The sequence below is a fragment of the Zosterops lateralis genome (assembly GCF_965231275.1).
Source record: "Zosterops lateralis genome assembly, chromosome: 8".
Classification (NCBI taxonomy): Eukaryota; Metazoa; Chordata; class Aves; order Passeriformes; family Zosteropidae; genus Zosterops; species Zosterops lateralis.
This window is the reverse complement of record NC_139768.1, coordinates 33,466,391-33,487,952: the sequence shown is the minus strand read 5'-3', so window position 1 is coordinate 33,487,952 and position 21,562 is coordinate 33,466,391. Positions and strand designations below refer to the sequence as shown.

The 21,562-nt window shown below is 51.7% G+C and overlaps 1 protein-coding gene across 1 annotated transcript; it reads right to left on the bottom strand.

Annotated features, from left to right (window-relative positions):
- Positions 1–3,056: 3,056 nt before the first annotated feature.
- UNC5B (unc-5 netrin receptor B) lies at positions 3,057–21,320 on the bottom strand (the record flags this gene model as incomplete). The annotated part of the gene is made up of 17 exons (XM_083866292.1): positions 3,057–5,991; positions 6,732–6,922; positions 7,495–7,659; positions 7,932–8,081; positions 8,932–9,165; positions 9,577–9,745; positions 9,829–9,916; positions 10,526–10,918; positions 11,643–11,837; positions 12,333–12,365; positions 13,061–13,225; positions 13,698–13,865; positions 14,399–14,579; positions 15,107–15,210; positions 16,321–16,464; positions 20,906–21,127; positions 21,302–21,320. 17 exons carry the CDS (start codon positions 21,318–21,320, stop codon positions 5,826–5,828), a joined length of 2,787 nt encoding a protein of 928 aa, XP_083722418.1. The 3' UTR covers positions 3,057–5,825.
- Between the last annotated feature and the right edge of the window lie 242 nt (positions 21,321–21,562).

The window sequence follows — 21,562 nt, the reverse complement described above, 5'->3', positions numbered from 1 at the left end:
CAGGGATAGATGGGATATTGGGAGGAAATTCTTCCTTGTGAGGGTGGGGAGGCCCTGGCACAGGGTGCCCAGAGAAGCTTTGGCTGTCCCATCCCTGGAACTGTACAAACCCAAGCTGGATGGACCTCTGAGCACCCTGGTCTACTGGAAGGTGTCCCTGCCCATGGCACAGGAAAGAAACAAGATGATCCTAAATGCCCGCCCTTCTAATCCAAATCAATCCATGATTCCATGAAAATCAGTGTTAATCACAGCCTGGATTACTGCACAGCAGTAATAAAAGCTTTTGCCTGGGCATGATTTTTGTCAGAAGTTAGCAAAACACCACCTCCTGAGTATGGGAGGGTGAGGAATGGGGAGCATCTTCTGCAGGTTCTGCAGGATGGGATATGGGCTCCTCCTTTACTCCCTGTGCTTCCTGCAATGCCCCATCAGCATGAATTCCACTGTAAAGTCCTTGATTCCCTGCAAACTACACTGTGACACTCACCTTGAGGGCATGGTGTGACTGTGAAGGAAAACATCATTACCTCTTTTTTCCTTGTTTCTTTCCCCAAAGCTGTGTCTGGCTCCTCAGCAGCCACACAGGGACATGCACGTGTATCCAACCCTTCATCAAAGCAAAATACTTTTTTTTTTTTTTTTTTTTTTTTTTTTTTTTTTTTTTTTTTTTTTCTGCAGAAGGCCCCAAATGGTCTAGTCCGGATGTTTTTTTCACTCATGGGAGAAATACAGAGGGACCCAGGTACCTCCCAGTAGCCTCGGTGCACAGACAGCTGGCCACCAGCCATCTCCAGCCTCAGCCTTGGAGCAGAGCAGGTCAGATGGCCTTGGCCACACAGATGTCACAACAACCCAAGGCACGCTCCAGTGTTTTTTCCTCTTTTGTGAGCAAAACAAGCAGCAGCACGCAGCCGGCCCACGGGCGATGTGCTGAAATGGAAAGGCTTGAGAAGAGCATGTGGGTTTCTCTGCAGAGGTTTCTCCTTGGGATTTTCATCTGCATTGACATGCCAGGCTGGGAAAGCACCTGGGGAGATGGCACGGCCTATCCGAGTCAGTAACTCGGCAGCTCTGAGGGATTGGCCTGATATTTCTGACCTGCTGCCATCCATCATGTCAACAAACCCACTGCTGGAGAAGAGCCTGGCATCACATCAGCACAGGGACAGTGACAGCCCGGGGGAGGGGACAAAGCCAGGCCATGCTGGGCCAGAGCCACCACAGCCCCTCCAGACAGCATTACCCACACTCCAGAGACCCTCTGCAACAACACAGCCCCCCACAGGGGCCGGGGGCAGGTTTGGGGACACCGCTGTGCTGCTGCTGGGTGTCCTCTCTCCTGCAGAATAAATCTGATGGCACTTCATGGGACAGCTGCTGGTTTTGAGCCTGCCATGGGGGCCGAGCTCAATGTGTCACTGCAGGGGTTTGGGGCAGCTGAATTCTAAGAGGAATTAGCAAACTGGGTGTTCCAATGGGAGAAAAGCAGGTGGAATTGAGCACCAGCTGGTCAAAGCTGTCCACAGATATGGGCCGTTGGGAAAATGGTTTAGTGCAAAAAGTGCCCAGAGAAAGCAACATGGGAGGTGGAGGTTAAAGCAAGAATAGCTTTAAACTGAGAAGAGGGCAGGTTTGTATGGGATATTTGGAAGAAATCCTTCCCTGTGAGGGTGGTGAGGCCCTGGCACGGATTGCCCAGAGAAGCTGTGGCTGTCCCATCCCTGGAAGTGTTTAAGACCAGGTTGGAGCAACCTGGTCTGATGGAAGGTGTCCCTGTCCATGGCAGGGGGTAGAATAAGACTGTCTATACCATCCCTTCCAAACCAAACCATTCTAGGACCCTTTGAAAATCTTCTGAGAAGGCATTTGCCTCGGCATCCTGACCAGAGCTGGAAAGCCCCGCTGGGAAGGTTGAGGATATTCGTGTGGCTATGTTACAATCACTGTGGTGGCAGGACAGCAATTTCGTCCTCGTGTTTTCACACTGCTTGCAGAATTCCCACTCCTGCCCAGAGCACGGACAATGTTGCCATCTCCTGGTAGCAACTGGTCCCCGTGAGCAAGATGAGGTGAGCGGCCCAGGCAGGGGCAGTGGGCTGCTTGAACCTCCCTGCAAACCCTTCTGGCTTCGTTCCCTTGCTGGGACTGAAGCAGAGGAGGAAGAGAAGTGGGATGCTGGAGAACAGGGAAGCCCCACTTGCAGCTGCAGCTCTGTGCTCCATTCCTCCCTCTCAAATTATCCCCCCCAGTCCCGCTCTTTGCTGGAAGGGGCATTGCTTTCTGTAGGCTAGCCCTTGGGGAAGGGAATGAACTGCTTGGGAGGTTGGCTTAGCCCACGAGCCACAGCTGTAGCCCTCATCTCTTGCCTTGGAAGCAGCCATGGGAGCCCAAAACAAACCATCCATCGATCTCCAGCTTACTTCCACCAGGGTGTCCTGGGTTGCAGTGTGTTGCAGTGTAGGATGTACACAAAGTCTTTATTCTATCACCATCTTCATGAACTGTTGAAACCAGATGGGCTAGTGTTTTCCCAAGCCCCCTGCCTCTTCTGCTAATGGCCTTTGGGGTGTCTTCTGCTAATGACCTTTGGGGTGTCTTCTGCTAATGGCCCATGAGTCACAGGTAACTCCCTCCAGGGGTTATCTCTGTTAATGGGCCATCAAGGACCCATTTCACACTTCTCATGCTATTGTGAGATGCTCTGCCCAGGGGGAGGAGCCAAGCATTCTCACCTGGATATAAGCTGGTATGTGGGACAGTGCAGGTAGCACTTATCCACTGGATTCCCAGAGGAGCAGAGCTACCAGACCTTTCTACAGGATCACTGCTTCAGGAAGAGCACCTCACCTGGACTGCTACCACCATCCTGCTCAGGTTGTATTCTGACTCTGTCAGTGATCCTTCGTGTTATTGCATTTATTTTATTTTACTTTTACCTTTTTACCATTCTTCTTATTAAATTATATCTCTGACTTGGAGCCTCTCATTCGTTTTGCTTTCAAACCACAACACAGGGACTGTGAGAGCAACACCCTCCCACTGGCACACCTGCAGCAGTGGAGCCCAAAGCAGGTTGGAGGGATGCTCACAGGGATCCCCAATCCCTGCAGATGCCAAGCGGCAGGAACTGGTGAGTGATGAACAGGAGAGGAGCAAGAAGATTGTTTCCTTTTTTTTTTTTTAATTAGACTAGGAAATATAATTTATTGCATAAAAATTAATTTGTTACAATAGGAATGCTAAACTTTATTTACAGTTCTTTAGTTTACAGAACAAACAGATGTGGGTTTAGAGGACGCCACCAGGCCCATCCCCTGGACATATAAATATGGAAACACATTTTGGAGCAAGAGATGGACACTGCTAGCACGACACGGACCATGGGGCTGCTTGTGCCAAAATGCCTGGCTGGAGAAACCCCTGGGCGTGGAGGGAGGTGTGGAGGGAGCTTCTGGGAGCTGGCACCCACGGGAGATGGAGGCAAACCCTGCATCCCCCCTGCCCTGCTCCTGCTGCAGGTTCCCTGGTCAGGAAAATGGGGAGAATCTCCCCAAACATGCACTTCAGCCAAGCCAGGTGGCTGCTGCCTGCCCAAAGGAAGGGAAGATGAACACAGACGGATGGGCATGGAGAGAGGCACCTGCAGGCAGGACAGAGGGATGGATGGATGGATGGATGGATGGACGGACAGACAGACACACACCCCAGTGCAGTGATCCATCAACCAGGGAATGGGAGCGAGAGAGATTCTGAGACCACCTGAAAGAGCATCTCATCCCTCGGAGAACACCATGGAACTGAGAAAGGAGCCCTCGAAACCACGGGCAGCTGGATTGATCCATCAAGTCTTAATTGCTCTCCAAATTTGCTTATCCTTCCTTAGCTCAGAGGGTCCCAGAAATGGTCAAATGCAACGCAAAGGATGGATAAGCCCCTTCCCATGTGACACAGGAGCTCACCCAGCAGCAAGTTTTCCCATCTAGCACAAGGGGAAAAGATCCCTTCTCTCCCACAGCCTTGAAAAGCCAGCAGGAAGTGAACCCCAGGGACCCCGAGACACAGCAGGGAGCAGCTCAATGCTTTCCATCAGTGCCTCAGGAGCTGCCCAGAGGAATCCTGTCATACTCCAGCAATACTGAAAGCTCCTCCCGAGCTGCCCTGTGCAGGTGATGCTCTCCAGGCTCCCTGAGTGTGCTCCTGTGCCCACTATGTGTGATGACACAGGCATTCCACGACACAGATCCAGGGCTCTGCAGCCCAGAGCAGGACATTGCTCCTTATACTTCCACTGATGGAGAATCCACAGCCTGACCATGTGACCTAGTCTAATCCTGAGCTTACCACCCCCTTTCTCTTTTATTTCTTTTGAACAGACAAATTTCTAAGATACAGCACTCGGTGAGTAACTATTTCTACCTGCAGGCAACCTAAATTTTTTACCTTCATCAAGACACTATCTGTGTGAGGAACCTCATTCCTGCCTACCACTTGATTACTTTCCGTTCACCCCACAGCTTCTCCATTGTTATAAAAAGCCTATTCCAGGGAAAAACAGGAGCTGCAGTGAAGGATGGAAACCTGAGCACTGCTCACAATGCTGTCCCTCATGTGAAAATGCTCAGCCCAGTTTGCAGCTTGGGAATACCAGAGCATCCCTCCCTGAATCCATGCTGAAATACTGCATCAAAACCCAGGCAGGAGTGCACGGACCTGAAATGGAGGTGGTTTGACGTGGCCATATCCCAGCCCACCAACTCCTGCTCTCCCCTGACCCCTCCACACCTGCTTATCACCTCCCTCTGACCCCCAAGCCCAGGTTTGGGGTGCTCACTGCAAAATCCTGCTGGGATCCACCCCTTTAGCCTCAAGGCCAGAGACTGGTGCAGGACTAAAATCTTTGGTTTGTAGTGAAGTTATGTAAATGAAGGCGCAGTCATCCTAAAAAGCTCCCCCAAACCATGCCAGGGAAGAATTCATTAAAAATATCCATATCTGGATGCAGTCTCCCCACCCTGAACCCTAAACACAGGGCAGCATCCCTCATCCCTCCTTGCAGGTGGAGTGGGACCCGTCATTCCCGCTGCCAGGGAAAAGGGAGTTTGCAAGGACACGAGCCTTGGGACAGGTCTGAGCTGGCCCTGAACCAGAGGGGTGGGGAGGCACTTCACCCTCTGGACTCCCTGGGGGTCCTCAGACATGTAAACATGTTTTGCACAACTTGGATCACACGCTTTTCCCTACAAAAGTGTGTCCATTGAAATCTCTCTCTCTGCTACCCTGACCACAGTGACGCTCTTGCTCTCTCATACACCAAAAAAAAAAGATTTATAAATCTGTCTCTTTTTTTTCTTTTTTTTTTTTTCTTTTTTAAAAAGGACACATCCAAAGATCTGGATAATAAATTATTTGCGTTTCCTAAGAAACTTTTTTTTTCTTTTTTTCTTTCCTATTTGCCTCATTAAGCTGCCTGAAGCCTCTGACAGAAGTTAAGCCTGGATTGCATTCGTCTCTTCAACGCAAAAATGCTATTAAAGGAGGAGGAAGGGAACCCAAAAAAGAAGAAGGAAAAGAAAAGCCCCCATCCCGACTGGAGAAGCCCTAATTCCTCCCCTGTGCCACGAGGAGGAGGAGGAATGCTTTGTAACACTTGAATTGCTTGTAAACGCTGAGGATGGGTCTCTAAGGCTGACAGTGATGCGGGAGAAGCGCTAGCCTCGGCCCTCCCTGCTCAGGACGGATGTGCCTCCCCCTGCCATCGGGGGAGGATCTTTCCTCACCCCCTGTTTCGTCCTCCTGGCCCCCCAGGCGTGGGGAGCACCATATCAGCAGTCTCCCTCCGTGGCCATGACCACCAGCATCTCGCTCTTGCCCATCTCCTCTAAGGCACTGGCCAGGGTGTTGAGATCACCGTCGTCCTGGTGCTCGGCTTCCCACAAGTCCAGGAGCACCCCAGTGGGGCTGGCTTTGGTGGCAAAGTAGTTCAGATACCTGAAAGGGAGAAGCAGAAGAGGGTTGGGTTGCTGTGGTGCCCTTTGGAGATGGCAGGGGGCAGGATGCTGGAGCAGCAAACCTGTTTGGAACATGAACTTCAATGGAAAGCTGTAACACAAATGCCAAAGCCCTCGAGAAACCGTCTGCAATTTTTAGACAGAGCTGGTATTCATGCAAAAGCAATGTAAGCTTTGTTTTGCCGGAAATTACCCTTTCTCCCTTTTCTCCCTTTGGTACTGGGGTGAAACCAGGTGGGAACAGCACAGCCATTGTCCCAGATAAATAAGGGCCATTCAAAGTGACAGGAGATGCAGGACTGTGGCATAGATGGATGCCAGAATTGTTTGGGTTGGAAGAGACCTTCAAGATCATCTAGTTCCATGGGCAGGGAAACCTTCCATTATCCCAGGGTGCTCCAAGCCCCATCCAGCCTGGATTTGAACACTTCCAGGGATCCAGAGGCAGCCATAGCTTCTCTGGACACCCTGTGCCAGGGCCTCACTGCCCCCAGGGGAAGAATTTCTTCCCCACAGCACATCTAAACCTCTCCTCTTTTAGTTTAAAATTATATCCGAGGATAGAGAGGGATAGAACTATACAGAGCTATATCCCCATTTATGGATGGACCTATACAGCTGGACACAACCCCACTGGATGTCCACAGCTGACAGGGAGCACAGAGTGAAGCCTCCCTGCCCGGGGCACAGGAAGGGAAAGCAAACTCTGGGGAAACCCACCGGTCCATGGAAAGCTTCTGGGCAAGAAGTCTCCAGTCGTTCCCCCTGGAGTTGGGAGCATCCAGGCTGTTACAGATCTTCTGCCGGATGGAGAGGGGGATTTTGAAGGCGTAGGGTCCCACCTGGGTGGTGGTGGTGGTGGTGCTGGCACTGCTGTGGTGGGAGCGGAGGGTGTTGGAGGAGCAGCCGTGCTGGAAGAGGAAGGACAGGGTGAGGCACTGCTGATGAGGCCTTATGCTTTAGCTTTCATATTTTTTAGATTCTGTACTGTATTAGTGTGTAACTCTGAACTTCATATAGAGTGTTAGCAAGTTCTCCTCATAGTTTAGTAAGACAAAACAATCCTTTTCCAGCCTGAGAACCAAGGACACTGTTTCAGCCTCAGGCCCAGAAAGTATAAACAACAGCAAACTGAGGAGAACAACCTGGGAAGATGGGACTGCATAACCTGAAGCTGTAATTGCATAATTAACCCCAATATATAAGTGGATCAAACTTATAGAAATGTGAAAACTTGTGACCCGCCGTCCACCTTGGGTGTAGTCTTGGCCAGGCTCTTGTACTGCCCAAGGTGTAACCTTTGCAGGCCTTTTAATAAATACCTATTTTATTCCTTTAATAAAGGAATAAAGTAGGTATTTATTAAAAATAAATTAATAAATACCTACTTTATTCCTTTAATACTGTTCTAGGTAGCCTCTCAAGGCATCACTGAAATGTCTGAGCGTGTCTCCTGCTGTCCCCTCACCTCCGCTCCGCTCACCTCCCCCAGCGTGACGTGGAGCTGGAAGATCTGCCCCTCCCCTTCCACCTGCCGGACGCAGATCTTGCAGGTGAGCTCAGTGGAGGCCTGGCTGTACCTCTCCAGCGTGAAGGTGCAGTGCAGTGCCCGCTGGCTGCCACTCCAGATGTGGTAGAAGGGGATTTCCTGTGGGCCACCAAAGCAGGGGCTCAGAGAAGGCTCCAGCAGTTCCCGTGGAGATCCCACCTCCTCCAGCCACCCCATCAGTCCCATGCTATCCCATGAGATGGGACAGCAGGACCTCACAGAGAGCATTCCACCAAGAAGACCAGAAAACCAGTCTCCTTCCTCCTCTGTCCCCTTGGGAGACAACTCAGGACACCCAGAGCCCTGTGGTGCCTGGCTGGAGATGGTGCTCCTGGTCTGGAAGCCCCTCTGCTCCCAGGTCTGCCCCTCACCTGGTACTTGGCCAGCAGTTTGCTCCTCCACAGCGCGTGGGGGATGTCGTGGATGGAGAGGCGCAGGTTGTGGTAGCTGTCCTTGAAGGGCAGGGGCTTGGGCTCCTCCAGCAGGTACCCTCCCAGAGTCCTCTCCAGCTCTAGCACCTCCTGTGGGCAGCAGGACAGGTAGGGTAAGACTCAGGAGAAGGGCAGGGGCTGCTCCTCTGCCCACCTCCAGGATGCTCAAAGCCAGGATGGAGTGTAGAGAGGAGCTGTCAAGAAGAGCCAGCAGCAGCCTCAAGCCCATGGAAAACAGCTTTTGTCACCCCAACAGAACTTGCCAGATCATCTCATACACCAGCCCCACCTAAAACTTGAATTTCCCAATGTGAGCATCCACAAATGAGTCCGTACTCCTTGGAGAACACAAAGCTCCGATCACTCAGGCACTCCCTTGAAGGGTTTCACTCTATCTGCTTTTAACACCACCCTTTCACCACACCAGCAACTTTTAGGAGAAAAAGATGAGCCAGGAGCCAGAGGCCTGCCTACATCTGCACCTAGAGGCACCACATCAATCCCAACAGGACCCACTGGACAAGTCACAGGGAATCAAACAGCCCCAGCACTGGTGGGTCCAGGCAGCCAAAGCACCCAAACTCCTGTTTCCCATGATACAGTGAATGTTATCTATGCCACAAAACCCTTCCCCAGCAGGGAGAGACATGGATCCATGCAGGAATAACAGGATCTATAAAAAACCCACTGATCGGCAGCCCAACCTCTTGTGCAATGCCTGCAGGAGGGGCCTCAGCAGAGGAGCTACACAACACCCTCCCTGTTTCCTTTGCAGAGGACATGGAAGGACAGGCAAAGCAGTAAACACCTCATTATTTCACTGTGGTCACTTTGCAGGCAGTTGCATCAGGCTGTCTGCTCCCTGGGGCCAGGCCATCCTGAGAGGCACCAGGCAGCATCCTGCTGCCAGCACAAACAGCTTTGGGAAGGGGATGTTTACCTTCAGAGCATCTGGCGTGTCCTCCAAGCAGTAGACCTTGAGGCTGTACTCCAGGGAGGTGCAGACAGTGGGGGCAAAGATGGCCAGCTGGAGCCTCTTGATGGCTGACCTGGAGTAGGACTCCCCCACAAAGACGTAGGTGCCAAGCTGGTCCAGCAAAACGTGGCAGGACTTGGCTTCCAGCTGGCAGTAGCAGGGAGTGTTGAGGGTCTCCTCATCCAGGGTCACAACTTCCTACAGAGACATCAAGATTGAGGGTCAGCCTGTCATCCAAGGGGCTGTGCCCCTGTGGTGTGGAAAGAATGATGATCTAGTCCAACCCCCCACCATGGGCAAGGACACCCTCCACTAGCCCAGGCTATTCCAGGTTGGTCCAGCCTGGCCTGGAAATTCCCAGGGATCCATCTGGGCAACCTGTTGCTGTGAGAACTCATTTACTTTGGTCCAGTATCTCCCTCTCAGAATCCAGTCTGCTGTGTGCGGGCAATTTGGGAAGGAAACAGTACACACCTCCTTCATCCAGGCTTCAAAGATGGCACTGCTGCTATCAGGGAGTGAACTGACAGTGCCTGCAGGTGATGTTGTGCATGTAAAAGCTGCTGGTGTGGGCACCTGCTGTCTGCAGGACCTGGACTCCCCCCTTACCTCCCAGTTTCCCTGGTGGGACTGTGTTTTCAGCTGGTAGATCCAGTCCGAAGAGCTGACATCGGCACAGTGGGGAATGGTCAGGACGACAGGGCGGCACAGGAGCAGGCCCGTGGGGCCACAGGTCACTGCTGGGCTCAGCACTGTCTGTGTGCCCTCAGAGGGCAGCCTGGGGAGAGACAGGGACACAGGTTGGACAGGGGGAACTCCGTGGTGGCCAACGAGGAGTGGGTCGCCAGCAGGGTGACTTACAGGGTGGTGTCAGCCTTGTTGAGCACCAGGTACATCTCGTAGAACTTCCCCTGGGGGATGGCCCCGTGGGGCACCAGCAGGCTCACCCCTGGAATGGCAGACACAGGTGTCAGTCACAGGCAGAGAGGGGAATGAGGGAGAAACCACCCTCCACCCCAGACAGAGAGCACAAGGAGAGCAGGGAGCCAGGGCAGCACAGAGAGGAACACCTCCAGATCACAGAAACATGGAATACTTTAGGTGGGGAGACCTTAAAGATCACCCAGTTCCAGCCCCCTGCCTTGGGCAGGGACACCTTCCACTATGCCAGGCTGCTCTAAGCTTTGTCCATCTTGGCCTTTAATACTTCTGGGGATGGGACAGCCACAGCTTCTCTGGGATGCCTCAAGGCTGCACTGCTTGCAAGGATGAGCCAGGCCAATGCTTTTTCTTCACTAGGAAGGAAAATCCTAATCCTTGGGGTTTTTGCAAGGTGCTGGCCCTTGGATCAACGGATGATCCCTGGCATGATCCCTTCCCTGCCATGATCAATGGCAGGGAAAGACCAGGGAGGCTGTAACCTCCAGCCTAAGATATCGGGCTTGGGAATGGCTTTCTGCCTTCCTTCCCTGAGCCAGGTTTGGGACAGCTGCTCAGGCAGGAACAAGAGCAACTCCTCGATGGTTCAGCAGCCACATAAGCCCAGCCTGTGGCTTACCTGTGCCTGGCACGGTGAGCCTTCCCCCCAGGTAGCCGAATGTGCCGCTGGCGCTGTAGCCGTGCTCCCGGGGCAGGCTGAGGAGGTGCTGGGAGCCCAGGCCTTTGCTCCTCAAGCTGGCAAAGTGGCCGTCCCTGGTGGTGTCCCCCGGGTAGGTGCCGGTGGCGGGGACCCCCCCGAGCAGGTCGGTGCCGTCGTGCAGCCCCGGCGAGGAGGAGGCGGTGGAGGAGTTGTACACCTTGATCTTGAGGCTGGGCAGGGGGTCCAGCAGCGGGGAGTTGGTCATGGGGATCTTGTCGGAGGAGTCCTGCAGGGCGTACATGGGGCCGCGGTACACGCCCGCGCTGGCCGTCAGGTCCGGCTGCATCGACGGGTGCAGCAGCTGAGGGTTGTCTGCGGGGGCAGGAAACACGGGTGGGATGGAGACAGCAGTGGAAACAAGGGCACAGAAAAGTAGTGCTTGAGCGGAAGACATCCCAGGATGGTTTGTGTAGCAATGTATCTGTATAACAGGCCATTCTGATGCACCAGCCAAATATTTTGAGTAATATTATCAAACCACCTGCAGTTTTGTTGTTAGCGCTCTCAGGAATTCATCAAAGTTACTGAGAAAACAACAGGATCAAAAATAAGAAGAGAGCCTGAGAAAATGTCTGCAAAAGAACGTAAACCCTGGATAGGGGAAGCACGTGAGGAAGGACATTTGACCAACTGGATGTTCTGAAGGATGTGTGCCTGCCTCATGAAGAAGCAGCTCAGCCAACCCAGAGATGCCCACGTGGACAATAGACCCAGAATCCATATCCGACATGTAACGTAAACAATAAATGGCTTCTGTTGGAATCATATTGGTTCGGTTATTCAGTGACCCATTTCCTCCCTGCAGGTTTGGGTTGGATGGGACATTCAAAACCATCTTGTTCCAGACCCCTGCCATGGGACACCTTCCAGTACACCAGGCTGCCCCACCATCAACACATGACCACTTCCATGCAGCCTTCAAAAATCGATATATTCCCCCGGGAAAACGGGACTGGGAGCCCAGTGAGGATCCATCCTCTCCTGTGACTTTCTTTCTGCTTGACCTGAGGCTGGTGAGGACCTCCATGGCTCTTACCATGCCGGGACGTCTTGAAGTTGACAGGGTGGAACCCTCCGGTGAGAGCGGCCGAGGAGTCCGTGATGTCCGTGTCAAAATCCCGGCGTCTCCTCCGGTACGCCACCACCCCCACGGCCATGAGGATCACAATGAAAACGAAAATAGCCACTACCAGCCCGGCATACAGGGCCACATCGCCCGTGGCCTCCAGCACTGAGAGGAATTAAAGACACAGAGGTGAAAAAAGGGGCAGCAGAAAAGCAGATCAAGACCCACCATTGTTCCCCAGTCCCACCACTGACTCAGGCTTGGGCAGAAAGATGTGCCCTGGGTCTGCTGGAAAGGCTGGCAAGAGGATGGAAGGTGTTTTCTAAGAGCAGGAAGTCAAGAGCAATGCCAGAGAATGAGATAGAGGTGAAGCCCTCAGACCTTTGGAGGACACCTGGCCACAGCTCATGCAAACTTCACCTGAGCACCAAGGGTGCCAGAAACATCAGGTTTCTGCAGCTCAGGTTCATGAAGCCCTGAGCAACCATCACATCCTAACAGAGACAACCCCAAGGAGCCCACAGGACTTTTGGAGTGGGCTTTACTTGTTCCGTCTTCCCACCCTGTTCTTGCCCAGCTGCCAGGGAACCCCTACCATGGATTCAACAGAACAAAACCACAGGAAGGAACAAAAAAAATGGCCATGAAATGAACACTTACGGTGGCTTTTGGGCTCGTTTAGAATTCTTTTATCTGTTAGGAAAAACAAAGTTAGAAAAGAAAAAGGTGAAGGTGATGATGGGGATGAGATGAAACAGAAAGTAGGAGGTAAGCCAGCCCGGGGTGGGGTGTGGGAGATCAGCATCACTCCCTCGGGCATTCCAAAAGCCAGTTAGAAGCATGGTGACAAGGACATCCCCGTGCCCAGGCAGCACAGGGGACAGTGGTGTCACACAGCAGCAGGTGGCAGCATTGGCTGCCTTCAGCATGCCCACTCACACGTATCAGCACTGTTATTATCATTATGGGTTTATTTCCTAAAAAAACACCTCCAGAACTCTCAGCAGTGACCCAGGGTAGGTGTTCTCATTATGTGGCTGAGAAACCCCTGCTGTTGCCCTGTCTACCCACAACCAGCTTTATTTCAGCAGAGACCCCAAACCTATGGGGGTGACAACAGGGGCCTCAATGCCCCTGCACATTTAGATTCCCCCAAACCCCCCAAATTTCCCAATTATCTCTTCCTCCAGGTAAGAAATAACTCAGGAAGAGGTGAATCTACTTGAAAACACCTTTTTAACGACACAGCTTAAAACTCAGGTGGCAGTGGCTGCTCCATCAGCTTGGAGGCACAGCCAACCAAGCGTGGCCAAATGCCAGAGTGGCACAGCCAGTGGCATCTCCTGTGGCATGTCCCCATGCCCGTGACCACCCTCCTGGGTACTCACTGTGCAGGCAGAGGCCATCGGTGCAGTTTTTGGAGTCCAGCAGCACCCCACTGCAGTCCTTGCCACCGTTGCGCGGCGCGGGCGCGGCACACTCGCGGCTGCGCCAGTGCGTGCACTCGGTGCTGCACGCTGACCACTTGCTCCACTCCGTCCATGCGCCGTCCACTGTGGGCACCAGACACAGCGTGTCAGGAAAATCTTCCCACTTTTGGGGAGTGTTATCCCTGCACTTCTTAAGGACCAGTTTGTTCCAACCCCCTGCCATGAGCAGCGACACTTTCCACTAGGTCGGGGTGCTCCAAGCCCCATCCAACCTGGCCTTAAACACTTCCAGGGATCCAGGGGCAGCCACAGCTTCTCTGTGCCAGGGGCTCCCTACTCTCACAAGGAAGACTTTCTTCCCAATATCCCATCTAATCTTGCCCTCTGTCTGTGTGAAGCCATTCTCAATTGTGCTCTCACTCCAGGCCCTTGTAAATAATGTCTCTCCATGTTTCATGTAGGCTCCCTTGCACTGGAAGGCGGCAATTAGGTCACCTCAGAGCCTCCTCTTGTCCAGCCTGAACAATCCCAACCATACAAACCACAGCCTGGGGTACAGGCAGTGGGGGCACGGCAGTTTCTGAGCCCTCCTTACCTGGGCAGAGGGTGGTGCAGGTGATTTTCTGGAAGGGCTGCCCATCGCAGAAGGAGCCGCCGTTCAGGGGCGCGGGGTTGGTGCAGGTGCGGGTGCGCTTCTGCCAGCCCCGGCCACAGCGGTTATTGCACGGAGACCACTCGGACCAGGTGGACCAGCCACCATTCACTGCAGGGGAGATGGGCAGAGTTAACTCTGGAGCCCAATCCACCACCTAAGCCTCGGACTGCAGCTAAGCGTTGAGTTCTTATATCTTCTGTGACCCCCTGTTACAGCTCAGGCTCATGAACAGAAAACCACAAAACTCCTCTTGTGTCACCCCATGCCCGAGATGCTCAAGACTGCTTTGGTCCTTTTTCCCCTTGGCAAGTATTTTTGTGACTGGCCCTGAGGAGAGCTTTGATTTCATAGCAAAGTTCAGCCAAATACATCTTTCCAGCTTCTTTGAGAGTCAGCACAATCAATCTGGATCCAACCTCCTAGCCAGCTGAGAATGCTTGGAAATACCTCCACCCCCACCCCTCAAACCTCTCCTTACTGCTTGTGGAAGCCATTAGAGGCTCCTTTTCTGCAGATATTGGTTATCATCTAATGTAATGCACTCAATTCACTCCTGCCACTCCCAGAAAATGCCCATATTCCCCACTGGCTTGGAGACACAGCCAGCACCAAAGGTCCCCTCCCCGGAGCTTGGCCGGTACCGTAGACGATGACGGCGGCCGTGGTGCTCCGGCGTTTGGCCACAATGTTCTTGGCCATGCAGGTGTAATTGGCAGTGTCCAGCAGCCGGGCCTGCTTGATGATGAGGTTGTGATCGATGGTGATCAGGAAGTTGGTGTCCTGGGTGGGATCGATGACATCCTCGTTCCTCAGCCACTCCACCTGGCAGGAAGGGAAGAGGTGGGGATTAAGCCATCACCAAGAACAGTGATGTCCTCAGCACTTTAATCACTGACTGGACAACCTTGCTTCTGACTGGATTTATTTCTCCTCAAAAACTGGGCCAAACCAGGCCTGACTGGGGCACCTTACTGGTGTTTTCACCAAGGATGAAACCCTCTGCCCCTCTCCAACACACAGCTCCCAGCAGCTGATAGAGCTGTGGACAAGGAAAGCTCCACTACCATGGAAAGAAAACTCATCTGTACTGATTTTCTCAGCTCTCAGCTCCCACTGGTGACCGCTCCCTTCCAGACAACTCACTGGGAGCCTCCTTGTCAGATCTTCCCTCTGAGGCACCTCAGGAAGTGTGAAAGAAATATGCTGAGTGGGTGCTGCCCAAATAAACCATTCTGCTGAATGAGAGTTGACAGGAGATCATGGGATGGGATGGGATGGGATGGGATGGGATGGGATGGGATGGGATGGGATGGGACACCCCACTGTGCATTCCTTGAGGAGCTGCTCACCTCAGCCTGCGGGACCCCCTCGGGTGGGCGGCACTGCAGCAGCACCTCGTGCTCCAGCGGGACCTCCTTGCCCAGTGGCTCCTGATCAAAGTTTTTCCGTAGGTCTGGGAGGGGAAGGAAAAGCCAGGAGTTACCAGCCTGCAGCAGGAACAGGGCAGCCTCCAAAACTTTGGTGAGCACCTCAGCACCAAGCACCCTCAAAGTCAGGAAGTCCCTCTGGCATAGACAGCGAGGGCAAAATGTGCCCTGGGAGGAAGAAGCTGAAGAACCATGTTTTCCAGGATGGATTTGGGGCAGCGCACAGTGTTCGAGGATGATACATTTCCTCCTTCATGTGCTTGCAAGCTTATACCCCATCCTGTCTTTTCTTTCTGGGGCTAACCTCAGCTTATCCACTGTTTCTTCATCCCTTCCAGTAGAATCCCTCAGGATGTAGGGGACACAGCAGGGTCCTGCTCCGGAGGCTGGGAAGGAGCAGGAGCATCACTAGATGGTGCTGCAATCCTCTGCTACAACCCCCAGACCTCTCCATGTGGCTCCTGAACCCCTTGCTCCAAAAAACGGAAATGTTCAAGGCCAGGCTTGGGGGGTTTGGAGCAAGCTGGTCTAGAGGAGGGTGTCACTCCCCATGGCATGGGGCTGGAATGACGTGAATTTTAAGGTCCCTTCCAACCCAAGACTTCCTGTGATTCTACGATTCTCTGAGTCTGTGGTTTTCCCAGATTAAACCCTTCAGCAGCACAGCTGATCCATCAGCTCTCTCTGTTTTGGATAACATGCAGGATTATTGCCCCTGTAATAGCAAAATCCGTTTGGGGCCGGGGAAGCCTGGCTGTCCTCCTGCAGCTCCGGCATCTCACGTGCTAATCGAGCAAATTCAGGCGGGCCCAGCCTGACTAACTTGCCTTTCATCAGGCTGGCAGCCCCAAACAGCAGCTGAAGGCAGTGACATGTGTCAGCAGGGACCCGGAGGACGCGGACTTGCTGATTCAGGCGTGCAAGGTGCCATCCGCCAGGTTATTAAGGATAATAAAACCCCAGGAAGCGCTGAGCACGCTGCTGGGCAATGCGGCGTTCACCCCCCCCCCCGGCAGGTGGGGATGGGGACTCTCAGCAGCAAAGCTACACCTGGGAGGTGGGTGGGGAGAGAAAACCGGGCTCCTCCAGCGAGGATGGGCCATCCCAGACTGATCAGAAAGGGGAGCAGCACTCACAGGCGATGCGGACGTAGGCGCGGCGGCTCTTGGTGGTGCCCGCCGAGCTCCAGGCCACGCACTGGCACCAGTAATCCTCCAGGCCAAAGAGCTCCTCCACCTGCTGCCGGGACACCTCAATCTGCACCTCCCGCACCAGCAGCCCTGCAAGGGACACAGCAACACCCTCAGACAGGAGTGGGGAAACTGAGGCAGCACCCGGGGGGGCAGTGCCTGTGCAAAGCTGGCGTGCTGGAACCCTGGCCACTGAGAGTTTTAGACTTTCTGTGCTGACAAGCACTGAACCCCCAAGAAAACACTGCATTTGACCTAAAAACATAGAAAAAAAACAACTAAAATTGAATAATAAAGCGAAGATTATAAGTACGTAGTTTAAATAAAAGTGTGCAATGTCACATAGTAGGAAACTTAAAATTAAAAGTTTTAAAATATAATAATAACATATATATAATATTAAACAAATAATTTTTGTTTTATAAAAATAACAATTCTGTTTATAAAAAATATAATTTGGTTTTATCTATTTTCTATTATCTATTATATATATAAAAGAAAATAGAAATTTAAAAAGAATAATAAAGATTTTAAGGCAAAACTTAATCCTTCTTTTTCCCCTTCTTCATAAATCTAAGTTGTATTTTATAACTAAATGGAAAAGTCCACATTACAAAGCACAAATGGCTAGTTATTAAATTAAAAGTAAAAATAATATAAATATTATTTCTTAATAATTAAACAGTTTATCCTTAAAAAACCTTAGAGAAAAAAAGATAGGGGCCATTTTTACTTTATTAGCTAGAAGTACTGTAAAATTCACAGTTTGTAAAACTGTAATATAAATAAAAATTAACAAACATCTAAGTCCAAGCCAAAAATACTATCTCACACATTTAACCTCAACGCTAGCAAAAAAAACCAAAACCAAAACCAAAACCAAAAAAAACCAAAAAAAACCAAAAAAAACCACCACCAAAAAAAAAAAAAACCCCAACCAAAAACCCCACAACACTGGAGGACAGAGAGTTGGAGGCTTCTCATCTGGGGTTGGCACCTGAAAAATCAGGGAGACTGTTCCCTCTGAAGGATGGGGATGAAGCCAGGGCAATGGATCACATGGAAGTGCCTCTTTTTTCCCCCCAGTCTGCCTGAACAGGACCAGAATCTCTTCACCATTTCTCAAGGCATCACCTTCCTTCACCAGCTCTCTCCCACACCACCAACATCCCTGTCCACCTGACTCCTTTCCACCTGCCAGGGTTTGAAGAAAGCTTCCCCCAGGCTTTGTTGTGGGGGGAACCACTCCTGTCTGGGCCACCTGAATACAAGTATAACAAGACAAATAAAATCTCAGAGAAATCAGCCTGGCCATGGCGGGGGGGGCAATGACAAAGGTGACACCACCACAACCAGGACATGGCCCCCTGGACTGCAGGAATGTCCATGATCCCTAAGGCCGGGATGGACTCAGGGCTTACTTGTCCTTATTTTAAGCAATACCTGCCCATTTTTTCTTTCCATTTTCTATTTTAAAAAGGCCTCAATTTCACAGTGATCGAGAGCCCTACGCTCCCCAGCTGTAATTTTGTTGCAGCTCACTCCCAGTGTGTGAGGAGCAATTACTGTCTCCCTGCCACCTTCCTGCAGAAGAGCTGACAGGGAAATACAATTTATTTTGTCACTATTCAGGGGAAGAAAAAATATATTTAAAAAACCCAATAAGAAAAACCCAAAAGCAAAGGTATTTGGGCCAAGCACAGGATTTTAAAAGGACCCAGGACGGAGATATGGCTCCAATCCATCTTGTCTGTGTGGGAAGCTCTGGTGGGATGAGCACCCTGGAAAGGTGGGAAGCATCCTGCAAATGCCCCACCTCTGTCCCCACTGGAAACAGTGACACCCAAAACTGAAGACCCAGCTCATGGCACACAGGAGTGACTTCCTAAGGGCTGCCAGGCACCCAAACAGACCCATTCTTCCCGCCTGGCCCTCCTCACCCAGCTGAATTATTCTCTCTGACTTGGCCTATTTTTGCTTTCTTCCGCATGAAATGTTTTGGATCAGACGCAGTCAGATCATTACTGAGCCAGGCTCATTCAAGACACGTCATCTTAAAAGTTCCTTTTTTTTTTTTCTCCCCTTCTTCTTAAAGGTCCCTTTTCCCAAGCTTTTAACCAAGGACACTTGAAAAGTAACCATGTTAACCTGTGCCTTTATGCCTGGCTCTCCCCTGTGCCCTTTCCAGCAGCTTTCCTGAACAACGCCAGGCGCTGCAAATGCAGATTTTTTAGCATGTTAAACCACTTTGGTTCCAGCTCCATTTTCCTTAGGGAGGCTGCCGTGCATAGATGCCCACACCAGCAGCTTTTACATGCACAACATCACCTGCAGGCGCTGTCAGTTCACTCCCTGATAGCAGCAGTGCCATCTTTGAAGCCTGGATGAAGGAGGTGTGTGCCGCTTCCTTCCCAAATTGCCCGCACACAGCAGACTGGATTCTGAGAGGGAGATGCTGGACCAAAGTAAATGAGTTCCCACAGCAACGGGTTGCCCAGATGGATCCCTGGGAATGTTCCAGGCCAGGCTGGACAAGGCTGGGAACCACCTGGGCTAGTGGAGGGTGTCCTTGCCCATGGCAGGGGGTTGGACTAGATCATCTTGAAGGTTCCTTCCAACCCAAACCATTCCATGAGTCTATGAAATAGAGTTTCTTTCCACAAACTGCACATCACTAAGGGATGAGACCCCCTCCTACAGGGGGATCCCTTTCTCTGGGATGCCTCAGAGAAATGAGTCCTGACAGCAATTAGACAACTTAACAAGGGGAGATTCCACTCAGGGCTGGAGCACACTGTTCAGATGTTGCCACCAGAGCTGGGAGTCCCTGACTGTGAATGGTGGAAAACTGGGAGGGTGACAGGGCATCTCCACTGCTCCCTCCTTGTCCTGCTTCCATGATCTTCCCCCAAGCATCCTCCAGTGCTGCGTGCAGACCTTTGGCTCAACCCAGTGTGGTCAGATGTTATAAATAAATTAAAAACCCCTTGGCAAAGGCTGTTCGGTCACTGACCAGCACTGACTCTGCCCTACAGTGATGAGGGGTTCAGACCTGGCCTCTGCAAGAGCTGGGAGGTGGAGATGCACCTCGAGAGAGAAACAGAGTGTCCCCTGCTCCTGTCAGCCTCCAGAGAAGCAAAGGGACAGCCTGCCTGGGATGTCTCACTGTTTTTCCTCTACCCCATGAATGGCTAAAACAGCTTTAGGAGGAAAGGCTCCAAAAGCTGCAGAGGAAAGAAAGGATCTTCCCTTTACAGAACACGTTCAGGGATGCACTGAGCACAGACCAGCTCATGGCTACTACAGGTGGAGATACCAGGGAAGGGCAAGGCTGTGGGAAAAATCATAGGGACAAGAGGAGATTGTGTCAAAATGTTAGTGGCTCCTCCAAGGCTGATGAAGTCTCTCCTCTAAGGCCAGCCTGTCTTCCAAGGCCAGCACCACTGCAGTTCAAAAGCCTGTGTGATTTAAAGCCCTCCAGATGCCACATGTGCAGAGATTTGCAGAGGACAGATCTTGCAGGGGAAACATGACTGCTTTCCTCCACTCCTGATCAGCCACAGGTACCAAAAATGGTGCAGAAAAGATGGGTGTCGAGCTAAAGCATCCCAATATTAGCAAATCTATGTGATTACATGCTATATCCAACTCCACATCTTGTTCTCACGCCAGGATGTTCCAAGGCATGGACCAAGCAGCTCTGCAGAGCCCAATCCCATGGAGTAAGACCCCCCCCTAAAATGCTTAAGCCACCTTCTCACCCCGTTCCAGGCAGCCAGAGGCTGACTTATCCTCTGAGGCAGAAAAGAGCTCATTTGCCATCAACAGGCATTTCAAATCCTACCTGCAATTGCTCTCATTACCCATTAAACACTTAATCCCTCTGCGAACCTGCATAAGCTGCCAGCCTCTGCCACCCCTCTTGGCAATGACTCCTACATGTTGATTAGGCATTTCATAGGAAAGCAGTCCTGGTTTTTAGTTTTCTTGTTGGTGCGGGTTTTTTGTTTGGGTTTTTTTTGTTGTTGTTGTTTTTTGTTGTTTTGTGGGGTTTTTTTGTTGGTTCTTTTTGTTGGGTTTTTGTTTGTTTGTTTGTTTTGTTGGGTTTTTTTATTTGTTTGTGGGATTTTTTTGTGGATTTTTTTGTTTTTATTTTTTGGGTTTTTTTTGTGTTTTTTGGAGTTTTTGTTTGTTTGATTGTGTTATTGCTGGTTTTGTTTATTTAAGTGTTTTGTTGGGTTTGGGGGTGTATTTTTGGTTTTTTTTGTCCAATTTAAACATGCTGCCTTGAAAATCCCTTTTAAGAACCCTAAGTCCTGCACAAGGGTGGGCATGAAATCAGGCAGGGTGACTTCCCCCAGCTTCTAGGGGGTGTGTGGTGACCACAGCACCATCAGGGTGCTCTCACCAATGGCCTGGGAAGCCTACCTGGAGGAGAACCATCACCAGTCTGGTCATGGCAAGAGGGAAAAGGACGTGGAACACAGTGAGAGATGGGAAGGCAGAGGGATGCTGGGGCGGCTTTGCTCACCGGTGACCTCATCCAGGCTCTCCTTGGTGACGTGGTCATTCTGGTTGACCCACTCGCCGTTGCACTTGAAGTAGATCTGCGTGGCAGGGTTGGCGCGGCACAGCAGCTCCACGGGCTTGTTCTTCACAATGTAGGCGTCCTGCGGCTCCAGCAGGAAGTGCGGGAGCGTCTCTGCCGGCGCCGACGGGAAGGAGTCAGGCAGCACATCACTGTACTCCGGCCCTGCCAGGACACCCAGAGGGTCAGGAGGTGCTCCATGTCCCCAGCCCCGCTGCTCCCTCCCTGCCCCACATGCAGCAACAGCTCAGGATGTGAGGGAAAGCAAGGAGAGGGCTGGAGGCTCCTCAAAATCCAGCAAAGCTGCGGAGCCATGGGATCGATCCCTGTGGGTTTCACCTGGGTACCGGCCCCCCATCTGTACTGTGGAATCCCTTGTGCCATTAAAGGAATTCCCAACCGGAAAAGTGAAGATTTCCCCTCCCAGGTGTAACAAAAGGCTTTGCCCCCATGGCTCCTTGCAAACATTGTGCAATCTTCTCTTTGGGTTTCACAAATGCATCACCCTTCTCATGGTATCCCCTTTCCCTGTTCCCCCATTGGTTATGGGGCCTGGTGTCCAGTTTACTGTCTTTCCTATGGTCACTTGCCCCCTGCCCT